Consider the following 16,449-nt stretch of genomic DNA (forward strand, 5'->3'; position numbering starts at 1 on the left):
AGGACAAGAAATAACAAGTGTTGGTAAGGATGTGAAGAAAAGAGAACCCTTGTGCATTCTTACTGGGAATGTAAATTGATTCAACTTTTTGGAAAATAATATGAAGTTCTCTCAAAAAATTAGAACTAGCATATGATTCAGTAATTCCACTTCCACTTCTGAGAACCTCTCCCTCCCTCCATCTCTAAAGCTGTAACAGAACCTGCTAACCGCTTTGTATAGAAGGATGTAACACTCAGTGACCAGCTGCTAGGAACCAGGTATATAGGCATTCGTGTCAGCCCTTTTGGAGAAAATGGAAATAAAATCACTATCTCAAGAGATATCTGCCTCCATGTTCACTGCAGCATTATTTATAATACCTAAGACATGGAAATAAACTAAGTGTCGATCAATGAATTAATGGATAAAGAAATTATACACACACACACACAGTTTTATATATATAATAGTTATATCTACATGATAATTATATATATTTATATGTGTATATATAAAATTTATATATACACACATATACGTACAGTAGAATATTATTCAGTCATAAAAAATGAAATCTTGCCAACATGGATAGAGCTCAAGGGTGTCATGCTAAGTGAAGTAAATTGGACAGAGAAAGACAAAATACCACATGCTCTGTCTTAAATGTGAATCTGAAAAAAAAGTTAAAAATAGTAATAAAACCCAAAAACTCAAGCTCATAGAAATAGAGAATGGATTGGTGGTTGTAAAAAGCAAGGGTAGGGAGTGGAAGAAATAGGTGAACTGTTTTATATTTCTTGTTTTATATTTAAATACACTGAATAATATATTTTTAAAAATTAACAGCCCAGCAGGAATTTGGGGAAGGATAGGGAAATAGTCTAATTCCAGACCAGTAAACAAGGAGATTGTGAGTGGACGCTCCATTAATTTAGGGAGGAACAAGATCTATCTATATGTAAAGTATGTCTCAGTACACTCTGAGGAAGCTCTAGATATAACTATAACATAGCTGCTATTTGTGCAGGTCCATTTCAACACTCATTCTTAGAGATTACACAAAACAGGAATAAATTCATGTAACACACTAAAAAAATTTGCTATTCTATATAACTGTGTAATAGAATTATCAAGAGATCAAAAAATGAGAGGAAACATTTCCATCATTTTGCTGAAAAAAAAAAATACCTACAGTCTGTTAAAATTGTTTTTCTATAGTCTCCAAGTTCATATCAAATTTCTTTGGAAAAGTAAGAATTAACCTTGTGCTCAAGGATCAAATGTGTTTTCCTTTTTTACTATACTTTCTTATATCTTTTAACCTCAAAGTGAAAATATCATCTTTGAGAAAAGGGCTGTACTTAGCTACTGTGCAATTATAGTCATTTACCACTCCCTGATTATATAAAGGAAATGAACAAGTGGAATTATAATAAAAGTACAAGAAAGAAGCTTACCTAGATGATGAGTTGTTATCCAAAGCACTATTTTTTTGGCCACTGGGAAAAGTTTCTATGAGAAAATACTTGAGAATATTTCCTGCCTGAAATCTTAGGTCTTTGAAGTCACCTAAATTAAGCTAAATAGCATCTATTTTAAAGGCTTATTGAGATTTGTATCCATGTAGAACAGGTTGGTTATAAACCCTTTATATTTATCATTAACATTGTACCTCATTTCAGAAGAGATCCAAGCATCACAAGATGCCCTTCCACAAACATTTACAAATCCAGTAACTTCTGTTTTAAATAGTACTTTTAAGAGGAGGGAAATATATGACAGATTAAATTATGTCTTTAACCATAAGTGCCCCTGGAATAAAACCAACACTGCTGCCAAGAAGCCATAGTTGTCCAGCATTGAACAGAAACAAATACAATTTTAGAGGGTGCAGTAACAGTTCTTCTCTGCCTCCAATAACATGCTATAAGATTAAAGGTTAATAGCAGTATAAATGCTATAATTATATAATGTTGTGTTCATTTTGATTTCAGGTTTACAAAAACTTTTTGTTTCTGTACTTTTAGGGACATGGGGAAAAAAGAATGAATATCACTAATATACCACTAATGCTTTTGTCTGTACTCTTCTTCCCACCTAGAATATTTTGTCCCAGTAAATATCCACTTATAAAGATCATATTCAGCTTCTAAAGGCTAACTGAAATGATACTTTATCACTCTTAGCCAATTTCTCAGCTAAAACTCATCTCTTTCTCCCTTGAACATAAACTGTATCTCTGTTTAAAAAATGACTTGGGGATACTATAGATTTTTATACAGTTTTAAGAACTCATATAGGAGTTCCCATCATGGCTCAGTGGTTAACGAACTTGACTAGTAATCATCAGGTTGCGTGTTTAGTCCCTGGCCTCACTCAATGAGTTAAAGATCTGGCATTGCCATGAGATGTGGTATAGGTTGCAGATGCGGCTCAGATCCCGCATTGCTGTGGCTGTGGCGTAGGCCGGCAGCTACAACTCTGATTCAACCCCTAGCCTGGGAACCCCCATATGCCATGAGTGCAGCCCTGAAAAGACAAAAGACAAAATGCAAAAAAAAAAAAAAACAGAAATAATATAGATAAATATCAGGCAACCTATACCTAGTTCCCTCAGTGGTGACATCCTACCTACAGAACCATATTACAACCAGGAGATAGGCATAGATGTAACCGAGCAACTTTATTCACGTCTTACCAGTTTTATATCCACTCATTTGTGTTTGTGGGTATATTTGATTTTATTCAGTTCCACATTTATGGATCCATATACCTCCAGCACACTCAAGATGCACAATTCCATCATAAGGACATCCTGTGCTACATCTTATAGCCAAAATCATTTTTTTATCTTCCTACCTCAACTTGTGTCAATCACTAACTGTTCTTTAATCTTTATGATTTTGTCATTTCAGGAATATTATGTAGGAGTTCCCATTATGGCTCAGCGGAAATGAATCTGACTAGCATCCAGGAGGACATAGGTTCGATCCCTGGCCTCACTCAGTGGGTTAAGGATCCAGCATTGCCATGAGCTGTGGGAGACTTGGCTCAGATCTGGCATCGCTTTGGCTGTGGTGTAGGCCAGTGGCTACAGATCCGATTTGACCCCTAGCCTGAGAACCTCCATATGCTGCAGGTGGGGCCTTAAAAAGACAAAAGAAAAAAAAAAGAATATTGTGTAATTAGAATCATATAATAGGTAACTATTTGGAATCAGCTTTTCCCATTCAGTGTAATTCTCTTGAGATTCTTCCAAGTTGAGTATGTCAATGATGGTTCTTTTCCACAGCTGAGTAGTATTCTGTGGTATGAATATGACGTTTGTTTACTCATTCACATATTGAAGGATCTGGGGTTGTTTCCACCTTTTTTTTTTTTGCTCTTATGAATAAAGCTGCTATGAAAATTCATGTAAAGACTTTTGAGTAAACCTATGTTTTTATTTCTTTGGAATAAAAGCCATAAACACATTTTAAAGTTAAGGAATTAATAAAAGATTAAATGCTTCTGGAAATGGAAAAGTTGAAGTTTCTAAGGACCTGGGTAACTATGAGAAATAAGTAATGTGTCTTTCACTCTTTTATTGTGAAACTTTGCTGTCTTTTTATTTTTTGTCAATCATGCAAAAAATTTAACCTTACATTGTAAAAGATTATCAAGACAAAGCTCACTGCACTATTGATCATCAGTCCAGTATTTGGTAATAAAATATGCTTAACATTTGGATACCAAGTAAATGATGTTGACACTTGACTAGGAGACCAAAGCTATGCACAATTTTTCTTTCTCCTTCTCTCTCTTTCCCTCCCTTCCTTAAAAATCAATCTTACGGTTCTTGCTGAAATTCATAATTATTTTGGTCTTCATCATAACTGGATTTACTTTACATGACATAAAGGTAGATATTGTTCAACAACTTAATGGACATTTGAGTTGAGCAATTTTGGTTCTATTTAGAGAGACAATATTGTGATTGTGGCATGTGCTGAACACACGTAATAAAAAATTAAGAAATGCAGTAAATTATATGCTATGCATTCCAAATAATATATTTTCTTTGACCTTTTTATTGAATAATTGAATTGTCTATTACTTGCAAACAGCCAGAGAGTTACTGCTGATCTTGATGTTTTTTAAGATGCTTGTCAGTCAAGGATAGGTCTTTTATGCAACACTTTTTCCTGAGGAATGTCTGAGGCAATTTTCTAAGAGAGACAAAATCTTTGCTTTCTAATTTACTGAAAAGAATGAGCCCACTCGGTGTAGCTCCTTTTATCTCACTATGCTTTTATTTGGATTCTCTTTTTCTGTAACTTCTTTACCAATGTGAAAAAAAAGTTCATATTTCTTCTTCCAATTTTGGAAGGTAATCCATGGCTTAGATTCCATACCTTTATAATTCTTTGCTCTGCTTCATGTAGCTTCTCCTTTTCTGCCTTCAAATATACAAAAACATCATTCTACAAATTTATTTTATTTGGTGTTCTTAGCCTTTCTCTCCCTTTTAATTACCAAAATTCTCACACATATGATCTATATCATTAAGTTTCATTTTCTTTCCATCTAATCTTTTTTTAAAAAAATTCTTAAATGCTTTTATTCTCATCACTCTGGCTAAAATGATGATCCCAGATTTGACAACCATAATCTCCTTATTCCAAAGTCATCATTACCACCATCGTCATCATCTCTCCATCCTCAGGCTGCCTCACACCAGCTGTCAACACTGGTTACTGATTCTATCTGAAACCCCCCCACACACGCACACCAATGGTGCCGAGAAAAGTTTGTTGTTTTACTTCTAAAGCATTTTAAAGTTGCACTGTTTCTCCTCCATCTCCATGAATATTTCTAAACTTCTCCTGTCTCAAATTTTAAAACAGAAGTGAGGTAATCTAATTAAGATGCCATTTAAGAGAAAGTTTTAGGTTTGGGTCCTGCAACTATGGAGTAGTGGCTGACAAGGAACCAAGCCCCCAAAGGGGCAGTAGGCCACATTCCTTCAAATACATTATACTTTATTGAAGTCCTAGAATATACCCTGAATGAAAGAAAACATCCTTACACAACAATAAGCAAGACTTTTTTGCTGTCATTAGAAAAACAAAAATCTTAGAACAGAAAAATTAAGGTAAATGATTCTGTTACGCCTCATCCTTCCTAAAAAGTGAAAAGTTAATGTCATATCTAGCAGTCTTAAAAGTTTTCACAATGCTTCATTCTGAATATTTGATGTAGCTTCATCTTGATCTGAATTCTGTTTAAATGCAGGTTTGAAAGGGAATACTTTGTTACTCATCTGAGTCATAGCACCTTCCTTTGCAATGATATCTCCAGATCACTTAAGAAACTAAATTCAGGGTGGAGGGAGAGAGTGGGATGGCTTGGGAGTTCGAGGTTAGTAGATGCAAACTATTACATTTAGAATAGATAAGCAATGAGGTCCTGCTGTATAGCATATGGAACTCTAACTAATCATTTATGACAGAAGATAATATGATAATAAGAAGATATAAATGTATGTATAACTGAGTCACTTAGCTCCACAGTAGAAATTGACAGAACATTGTAAATGAACTATAATAAACTTTTGTTTTAAATCTGTCTAAAAAAAAGAAACTAAATTCAGATGTCAGGAATATATTCTCAACAAAACAAAAACCAACCAACCAACAACAACAACAAAAGAGATCTTTACAAGAAACTGAACAATAAATAAATAAATAACCTTTTTTATCTTCCCAAAGAATGACCCAGTGCCATTTCCATTATTTTAAAAACTAGGGAGTTCTCATCGTGGCGCAGTGGTTGACGGGTCCGACTAGGAACCATGAGGTTGCAGGTTCGATCCCTGCCCTTGCTCAGTGGGTTAACAATCCGGCGTTGCCGTGAGCTGTGGTGTGGGTTGCAGACGCAGCTGGGATCCTGCGTTGCTGTGGCTCTGGCGTAGGCTGGAGGCTACAGTTCCAATTGGACCCCTAGCCTGGGAACCTCCATATGCCACAGGAGCGGCCCGAGAAATGGCAAAAAGACAAAAAAATAAATAAATTAAAAAAAATAAAAACTAAAGCCATCAAAATGAGATATTATCCTTAGGGAAAGGAGAAAAATACAAGCTTGGATATATACGATATTCACTTTCACCCAATAGAGTTAATATAAATCTTTGCAGCTGTAATCCTGAAGAAATGAAATTAAAATGATGAATATAAACTATTGAAACTCCTCATATAACAATGACCCCTTTTGGCCTTGCACTTCTCTCCTTCCCCCCATCTTACTCTTACATATCCCCGAACATAATAAGCCTGCCACCACTAATGTTATAAAGTAGTAATTGTTCCTAATTGGTAGGGAGGCGACAGACCATTCTGGTAATGTTGTGAAACTGTAAGAAAGGAGGAGTGAGAACATTCACAGGCCCAGCAGTAATTATCCACTAATTTGGCCTGTTTGTGTGGGGACAGCTCATTATAGCCCTTAAGAAACCTCAGAATAAAGAGGGAAAGTAGGTAGGAGGCAAGGTTAAATAATTAGTGTTCAGCAGGTTTTTGTATAAAGATTCAAAGAATAGGATTAAAGGCGGGAAATGTGACCAGAGTAACAATTAAGAAATGGTAGAATATTCTGAACTAAGTTTTATGTTTTTGTGGGAGTAGGGGTATTTAAAAATCCTATCATATGGCATAAAAAATGACATGTCACTTTTATTACATTCTTGCAATTATGACCCTGATCATCCCTTTATATTTTATAGTGCCAAACTGATGCCTAAAAAGAAATCTGTTCTAATGAGCTCTAAAAGAAATTTTTGGGTTTCATAAAATAATGTGTAAGAAAGTTTTCATACTGTTTTACTTTAACATTTGTAGATATGTTTTGTGGGTTGAAAGCATATTTTTGTATGCACAGGACACACAGAGTTTGCAAAGAAATTGTTATACAACAATAAATTTGTTAGTTACCCAGAATTTCTGAACATCTCACCTATATATATATATCTAATACTGCTATTTGAAGAGTAAGCATGTTATATACATATATATAGTATACACATACATATTTGACAAATAGTTCATCTGTATATAAGTGTTTTAAAGATTTTCTAAGGGTATCATTTTTAACATTCTCCTTAAAAGAAACAATATTTTTCCAATCAACTTATGTGCTTACAGTTAAAGCTTTTTGTCCACCTAATAGAAAGTGAGATCAATAGATGAATAATTTTAAGTTAAATGAGCTCTATAATTTGATTCACCCCCCAAAAAAAACCTATAAATATATATACACATTGAAGGACTTTGGGCAAAGTTCTAGAATACTATATACTACATCACTTTGCTAAATGGTAAGAATATAGCTTAAATCCAACAGATTTAAGCTAGACTGTATTAATGTAACAAAAATTATATATTTTATCCTATATGCATTAGATAATTCTGCTCTATTATAAATCAAAATGAACATCCCTGAAATAAGAGCTAGGTTAGAAATGTATTCTGCTGTTAATAAGGGGAATTGTAGGGTGCCAATATGAGTAAATTAGTAAAAATCATCACCAACATTTGAAAACAATTCAAAACATTAGCCACAAACTCTGTCTACTAAGGCTTAAACATTATCTTTATTTATGAATAAAATAACTGCAGTGTATGAATGATTGCATTCATTATTGTCATTTTCCTTCTCTTTGAAATATTTTTTGGTATCTTTGAATGAATGGCATGTTTTTAACTGCTTAGCAATTCCTGAAGCTCATGTCATATAAAACTGAAAAAAAAAGAAATTTATTTCTATACTACATTTTCAAGCTTTTTTTTTTTTTTGTATTCTATTGGACTAGTGGTTATCCACATTATTTTTCTCAAGATCACTTAGAAGACTACCAATAACTCCATGTCATTTTTTTCATTTTGCATTTTTACTCTCCTTTAATATCTTCCTACCCACCCCCAAAAAACCCCAAAACAAAACACTTCTGGCTTGTTTTTTTTCCTAGCAGAAAAAAGAAAAATGTGATAAGTAGACAAGCCAGAGTTATTTCATTTAACACTTGACTAAAAATTACTTACTGCTTTTGAACTCCAATTTCTATGAATACAATAGATTATAAATGCTCATTCTGCAGTCTGAGCAACAGTATCTTGAACATATCCTTAGGTTCTTAAGTTTGATAATTACTTTTCTTCTAACATTAAATCAGTACATAGATTTGTTGTTATGTTTTATTTGATCTATTTGGATTATCACTGAATTTCATTGCTCATAGAATAAACTACCTATCTTTATTGTAATATTTTGTCTGAATATGATCAATGTAGTTTTTGTGCACTTCTAAACTGGAATAGAATAGATCATTACTATAGAACAGATGCTAATATTCACCAAATATTCTGTGTATTCCCTTACATTTTTCCATCCTTTCTAACAGTTATCATGGGCTCATGTTACTAGTTCTGGCTACTGGGCTGAAAGTGTAAGTTTTAACTGGCACTTCCAAAGACATTGAAGAATGGATCATATACATCCTCTCTTATCTTCCTCCACTTTGAAGACGATGGAAAAAACATGGAGATATAATAGCAACACAATATAAAGCAAGGCATACCAAACTAGTTTCCCATCAAGAAAATTAAATTTCCATTTTTTCTACCAGCAGTAATTTTTTTTTTAGTAAAAACTTTAGGTATTATGGATTTAATAATTAAGGAAAATAAAAACATCTTACCAGTATAACTAAAAACCCAGGTAAAAGAAATAAAATGGTATGTGAAAACCACTGAGGCAATCAGCACTGGAGGGTCCTTTAATCCAGAGAGAAGCCACAAATAAAGAGCTGAACTTTTGATAGTATCTTTTCCCTTGAATTTTTTTTTTTAAGTGATTCACCCATGGCATATGGAAGTTCCTAGGCTAGGGGTCAAATCGGATCTGTAGCTGCCAGCCTACACCACAGCCACAGCAATGCAGGAGCCAAGCCATGTCTGCGACCTACACGACAGCTCATAGCAATGCCAGATTCTTAACCCACCGAGCAAGATTAGGGATCAAACCCACATCCTCATGGTTACTAGTCAGATTTGTTACTGCTGAGCCATGACAAGAACTCCCTAAAGCTTAATTTATTATTATTATTTGCTGCTGATGGCATAAGACAAGTAATTCATCCAGGTGACCAAAACAAAGAGGTAGAAAAAATGGTGTCTCTTTTTGCAAACTGAAGGGGCTAAAAAGACAAAATTATAGTTTGCAGCTATTTAGGCAATAAATGATTTGAGGAGTTAAGATCTTGGAAAGAAAAATACACGTAATTTTTAAGGAGCAGTAGATTAATAACCAGGTGACTGTTTTTGTTTTGTTTTGTTTTTGCTTTTGTTTTTCTGTCTTTTTGTCTTTTAGGGCCATACCCACAGCATGTGGAGGTTCCAAAGCTGGGGTCCAATTGGAGCTGGAGCCGCTGGCCTATGCCAGAGCCACAGCAATTGGGGGAACCAGGCCGCATCTGCAGCCCACACCACAGCTCATGGCAATGCCAGATCCTTAATCCACTGAGCAAGGCCAGGGATTAAACCCACAACCCCATGGATACTAGTCAGGTTTGTAACCCACTGAACCACTATGGGAACTCCAATAATCAGGTGACTTTGTAATAGAAATGATAGATGACAGAAGACAAAGGAATGCCATACTTAAAGTACTAAGAGAATAGAGCTGCCAACCTAGAATTTTATACCTGTCTACAACATCCTTCACACATGGAAGCCAAGACATTAATAGACAAACAAAAATTGAAATACTTGGTCACAAGGAAGCCAAACTAAAAGAGATAATAAGTGGAAATCTCCAAACAAAAGGAAAATGATCCTGCACAAAAAACATGATCCTAAGAAAGGGATAAAAAGCAATGTAGAGGGGTAGAGAGTCAATATATAGGTAAATATGCATGGATATTGACTTACAAAATAATAAATTTAGTATAGTTCAGTCAAAACTATATGCAGAATTAAATTCATGAAAACAATACACAGATTTTGAAATGGTGTGAAGAGTTAATATATACTGAACTCATATTTTCATACCTAGTATAGATTCTAATTTATGGTAGACAATAATGAATTATTAATGCATCTTTTAATCTGTGGTGATTATAATCTGTAAGTAACAAGCTAATGAAGGATAAAATGATAAAAATATTTAATCCAGAATAAGACAAAATGGAAAGAAACTATAAATAGCTTGAGAAATAGAAAATAAATACAAGAACCTACCTCAGAGATATCACAGTTTTGGATCCAGACCACTACAGTAAAGGGCACAGTAAAGTGAGTTATACAAATTTTGTTTCCCAGTTTATATAAAAGTATGCTTACATGACACTGTAGTCTATTAAGTGTGCAACAGCATTATGTCTAAAAATTTGTACATACCATAACAATTATTTTATTGCTAAAATACGCTAACCAAAATCTGAGCCTTTGGCAGTCATAATCCTTTTCCTGATGGAGGTTCTTGATTTGTTATTGAGGGCTGTTGACTGCATAAGAACTGCTAAAGGCTGGGGTGGCTGTGGCAATTTCTTAATGTAATACAACAGTGCTGCATTGATTGACTCTTCCTTTCATGAACGACCTTTTTTGTGTGTACTATGAGAACACTTAGGATTTGCTCTATTAATGACTTTCATATACAACATATAGAAGTGTTAAATCTATTTTCATGTTTCACATTACATCACTAGTGCTTATTTATCTTATAACTGGAAACTTGTAGTACCTGACTATATTCATCCAGTTTCCCCTCCCTACAAGCCTACCTCTGGTAACCACAAATCTCAAAGCTTAAAGTTTTCCTACTCTGCCATTTTGACCACTCCCCTCCCACCGTAATGAATTATTTCTCTGTAGCACACAATGCTTTTTTTATGGCATTTTACCCACAGTGGAACTTCTTTCAAGATTGGAATCAAATTCTCTCAAATCCTGCTTATATTTTATCAAGTAAGTTTATGTAATGTTCTAAATCCTGTGTTGTCATTTCAACAGTCTTCACAGCATCTTGGAGTTCATGTTGTGTCTCACTGGAAACAAATCCGACTAGTATGCATGAGGATGCGGGCTTGATCCCTGGCCTCACCCAGTGGGTTGGGGATTCAGTGTTGCCATCAGCTGTGATATAGGTCACAGATGCGGCTCAGATTCCGTGTTTCTGTGGCTGTGGCATAGGCCAGCAACTGTAGCTCTGATTTGACCCATACATAGCCTGGGAACTTCCATATGCCACAAGTGCAGCCCTGAAAAAAAAAAAGCAAGAAAAAACTTCACAGCATCTTCAGCAGAAGAAGATTCCATCTCAATAAACTACTTTCTTTTCCTTTCTTTTCTCATCCATAAGAAGCATCTCATCTGTTAAACTCTGATCATGAGATTACAGCAATTTAGTTACATCTTGACATTCCACTTCTAATTCTAGTTGTCTTGCTATTTCCACTATATTTGCAGTTATTTCCTCCAGTGAAATTTTAAACCCCTCCAAATCATCTGTGAGAGTTAGAATTAACTCCTTTCAACCTCCTATTAATGTTGATATTTGGCCTCTGCTCCTGAATGTTATTAATGGTATCTACAGTGGTAAATCCTTTCTAAAAGATTTTTTATTTATTTTGCTTGAATTCATCAGAGGAATCACTATCTATGGTAGCTATGGTCTTATGAAATGTATTTCTTAAGTAATAATCCATAAAAGTCAAAATAATTCTTTGATCCATGGGCTGCAGAATGGATGTTATCTTAGTAGGCATAAAGATAATATAAATATTATTGTTTAGCTCTCAAAGCTCTTGGTTTCCTAGGGTATTATCAGTGAGTAGTAATATTTTGAAAGGAATCCTTTATTCTGAGCTTTAGGTCTCAATATTGGGTTTAAAATGTCCAATAAACCATGTTGGAAACAGATGTGCTGTTATTCAGGATCTGTTGTTCCATCTATAGAGCACAAGTAGAGTAGATTCAGCATAATTCTTAAGGGTTCTAGGATTTTCATAATGGTACATGAGCAATTAGCTTTAATTTAAAGTCACCAGCCACATGAACCCCTAACAAGACTCAGCCATTCCTATGAAGCTTTGAAGCCAGGCACTGACTTCTCCTCTCTAGCTATGATAGTCCTAGATAGCAAAGTCTTCTAATAGAGGACTATTTCGTCTACATGGTAAAATATTTTCTCTAGTGTAGTTAACCTTCATTAGTTATCTCAGCTAGACCTTCTGTTCTGGATAACTTTTTGGAGCTCCTACATCAGCAATTGCTGTTTCGCCTTGCACTTTCATAGGGCAGCTTCTTTCCTTCAACCTTATAAACCCATATCTGATAGCTTCTAACTTTTCTTTTTCTATTTTTTCACCTCTCACAACCTTCATAAAATTCAAAAGTGTAGAGCCTTGCTCTGGATTAAGCTTCGATTTAAAGGATTGTTTTGATTAGTCTGATCTTCTCTCCTGATCTCTTCAACTTTCTCCACATCACCAATAAGGCTACTTTACTTTCTTATCATTTGTGTGTTCACTGGAGCAGGACTTTTAACCTCCTTCAAGAACTTCTCTTTGCATTTACAAATTGGCTATTTGGCCTATTTTAGCTTTCATCATGCCTTCCTCACTGAGCTTGATTATTTCTAGCTTTTGATTTAAAATCAGAGATATGTAACTCTTCCTTTCACTTGAACACTTATCAGTCATGGTAGAGTTATGAACTGGCCTAACTTCAATATTGTTTTATCTCAGGGCATAGGGAGGCCCAAGGAGAGAAAGGAATATGGGAATTGTGGGTTGGTAGAAAAGTCAGAATACAAACACTTTTCAATAAAGTTTGCTATTATATATGAGTGAAGTGCATGAAGTCACAAAACAATTATAACATTAGGATCAAAAATCAATAATCACAGATCTCCATGACAAGTATAATAATGAAAAATTGACATTTTGTGAGAATTTCCAAAATGTGACATAGAAAATTGAATGAAATGCTGTTAGAAAAATGATGCCAGTATACATGCTCAATGTGAGATTTCCACATACCTTCTATTTGTAGAAATGTGCTATCTGCAAGTGCATTAAAATGAAGCCAATAAAATGGGGTATGCCTGTGGTAAGATCATAGACATAAGATCAATTTTATAATTAAACCAAATGTAAATAGGGTAAACATTCCAAGTAAAACATAAAAATTTTCAATTAAAATAAAAATTCTAATTATATGCTATTTAAAGAGATTTATCCTAAATATAAGGACAAAAACACACTGAAATAAAAATATCAAGAAAAAAGAAAGGAAATACAAGCTGAAAGACAATGGTTATTGACATATTAATGTCAGAAACAGTAAACTGCAAAGGACTATTACTAGAATTAAAAAGTGATTTTGTAATGATTAAAAGATCAATTCAGCAGGCATATACAATTATGCTAAATGTATATGCACTTAATAATGTACCTAAATTTTAAAGAAAGCAAAAAGTGTCAGAACTAAAGATTAATAATAAATCTATAATGGTGAAATAATTCTTCATCCAATAGCTGATAGAACAGGAAGAAATTTTCTAATAGGCATAAAGAAGATATGAACAATACAGTTAACTCATCTGAATTGACATTTGCAGAACAGTACACCCAAAAATAATAGGACATATATTTTTCAAGTGCACATAATTTCTCCAAAATTCCCCACATGTAAGATGATAAAGAAAATTTCATCAAAATTAAACAGAAATTAATCAGCTATGACTTTCACTGCAGGAAAGTTAGGTGAAAACAAATAGCAAAAGATTAGAATATTCCAAAATATTTGAAAACACACTCAGTGGCCATGTGACTAAAGATTAAATCATAATTGAAATTAAAAATACTCTGGACATTCCCACCGTGGCACAGCAGAAGCAATAAGACTAGGAACCATGAGGTTGCATGTATGATCCCTGGCCTCGCTCAGTGAGTTAAGGATCTGGTAGTGCCATGAGCTGTAGTGTAGGTCACAGATGCAGCTCAGATCTGGCATTGCTGTGGCTGTGGAGTAGGCTGGCAGCTGTAGCTCTGATTTGACCCCTAGCCTGGGAACCTCCATATGCTGCAGGTGTGGCCCTAAACAACGAACAAACAAAAACAAAAAAAAACAGAAACAAAACAAACAAAAAATACCCAACTCTGAATGAATTATAGTAAAAGAAGAGATAACAAATTTGTAGGATACAATTAAAACTGGCCTTAAGTGGAAATCTGTAACTCTCAAAGGTTATAGTAGAAAAACTTTTTTAAAAGGCTAAAAGTCACTTCTGATATACAGAGAAAGCTGAAATTCATCAGAAATTGGGAAAAGAGGAGCAAGATAAACACAATATTAAGAAAAGGAAACAGTTAAGATCAGAGAAAAAATAATAATGTAGATAATAAATACATATTAGAGGGAATAAAAAAACTTGATTTATTTAAGAGTAATAAGGAGTTCCCATCGTGGTGCAGAGGAAAAGAATCCGACTAGGAACCATGAGGTTGCAGGTTCGATCCCTAGCCTTGCTCAGTAGGTTAAGGATCCAGCATTGCCATGAGCTGTGATGTAGGTCACAGATGCGGCTCGGATTCCGCGTTGCTGTGGCTCTGGCGTAGGCCAGCGGCTACAGCCCGGATTCAGTCCCTAGCCTGGGAACCTCCATATGCCTCAGGTGTGGTCCTCAAAAGACAAAAAAAAAAAAAAAAAAAAAGAGTAATAAAGTGATAATCCTTGGTACAAATGTTCAAGGGAGGGTGAAACCTCAATTAATTAATACCAGGAATAAAAAAAGATAATTATAGATGCCACAGCAAATAAAAAGTGGACAAGATAATATTGTAAAAAATTTATGCCAGTATGAAATGATGTGAAGAACAAAAACTTAATTTCCAAAATATACAAAGAGCTCATACAACTCAATAACAAAATAAAATACTCAATTAAAAATGGACAGAAGACCTAAATAGACATTTATCCAAAGAAGACATACCAATGGACAACAGGCACATAAAAAGATGTTCAACATCATTGATCATTAATTATTAGAGAAATAAAAATTGAAGTCCCTGTTGTGGCTCAACAGGTTAAGAATCTGAAGTATCCATTAGGATGCAGGTTTGATTCCTAGCCTCATTCAGTGGGTTGAGGATTTGGCATTGCTGCAAACTATGGTGTTAGTAGCAGATGCAGTTCAGGTAGCAGATGTGGCTTGGATCCCACACTGCTGTGGTTGTGGTGAAGGCAGACAGCTGCAACTCCAATTTGGCCCTTAGCCTGGGAACTTCCATATACTGTAGGTGTGCCCCTAAAATAAAGAAAAAAAAAAGTGAGGTACCACCTCACTCCTGTCATAATGGTCATCATCAATGTTTACAAAAAACAAATGCTGGAGATGGTGTAGATAAAAGGAAACCCTTCTACACTGTTGGTGGGAATATAAATTGGTGTAGCTACCCTGGAAGACAGAAGCGAGATTCTCAAAAAACTAAAACTAGAACTACCACATGAACCAGCAATTCTACTCCTGGGCATATGTCCAGAGAACACCATAATTCAAAAAGACAAATGCATCCCAGTGTTCACTGCAGCAAGACATGGCGACAACTTAAATGTTCATCGATAGATGAATGGATACAGGAGATGTGGTACATACATACAATGGAATACTGCTCAATCATAAGAAGAGAAATGAAATAATGACTTTGCAGCAACATGGGTGGGTCTAGACATTTTCATATTAAGTGAAGTCAGTCAGAAATAAAAATAATATTATCACTTATATGCAGAGTATAAAATATGACAAAAATTAACCGATCTACAAAATAGAAAAAGACACATGGACATAGAGAACAGACTTGTAGTTGCCAAAGGAGGGGTTGGGGGAGGGATGAATTGGAAATTTGAGATTAGTAGATGTAAACTAATATATATATATAAGGTATCTTATATATTAATACATTACATATTAATATAAGTAAAATAACATATATTTATATAATAAAATAAAAGTTCTACTGCCCTACTGTATAACACAGGGAACTACATTCAATATCTTTTGGTAAACCATAATGGAAATGAATATGAAAAAGAATAAGAGTGTGTGTGTGTGTATCTGCATCACTTGCTGTACAGTAGAAACTAACATAATACTGCAAGTCAACTATACTGCAGTAAAATAAATTTTAAAAATTTATGCTAATATACTTTGAAAGTAGCAGAAAATGGAAAAATTCCTCAAAAACCAATCTAAAAGACAAAAGTGTAAAATCTCAATAGAAGAAATTGAATTAAATTAAAACATTCCCAGAAATAAAGCTATGAAAACGAAGTGTCATTTATCAGTAAAATGTGTACATGATTATGGCATATAGCAATAATAGAAGAACCATTGCTATACATCATGTGAATAAATTTCCCAAGAGTGATA

General features: G+C 34.4%; 1 protein-coding gene across 2 annotated transcripts in view; it reads right to left on the reverse strand.

The window, feature by feature from the left end:
- LOC102157568 (uncharacterized) overlaps nt 1-16,449 on the reverse strand; it is a 1,229,235-nt gene that overhangs the window by 210,408 nt on the left and 1,002,378 nt on the right. The window contains exons 5-6 of one of the 2 annotated variants that reach the window (XM_085014078.1): nt 13,058-13,122; nt 10,254-10,285 (exon numbers count right to left, since the gene is read on the reverse strand). The exons of the other annotated variant lie outside the window; for it this stretch is intronic. Of the exons in view, the coding sequence (XP_084870204.1) occupies nt 10,254-10,285; nt 13,058-13,122 (97 nt within the window). The remainder of the gene's footprint in view (nt 1-10,253; nt 10,286-13,057; nt 13,123-16,449) is intronic. 2 annotated transcript variants of the gene reach the window in all.

Source organism: Sus scrofa, chromosome 2, assembly GCF_054392235.1.
Source record: "Sus scrofa isolate SSC_HxYL_T2T_F1_AM1 chromosome 2, Sscrofa_HxYL_maternal_Yorkshire_Landrace_v2.0, whole genome shotgun sequence".
Taxonomy (NCBI): domain Eukaryota; kingdom Metazoa; phylum Chordata; class Mammalia; order Artiodactyla; family Suidae; genus Sus; species Sus scrofa.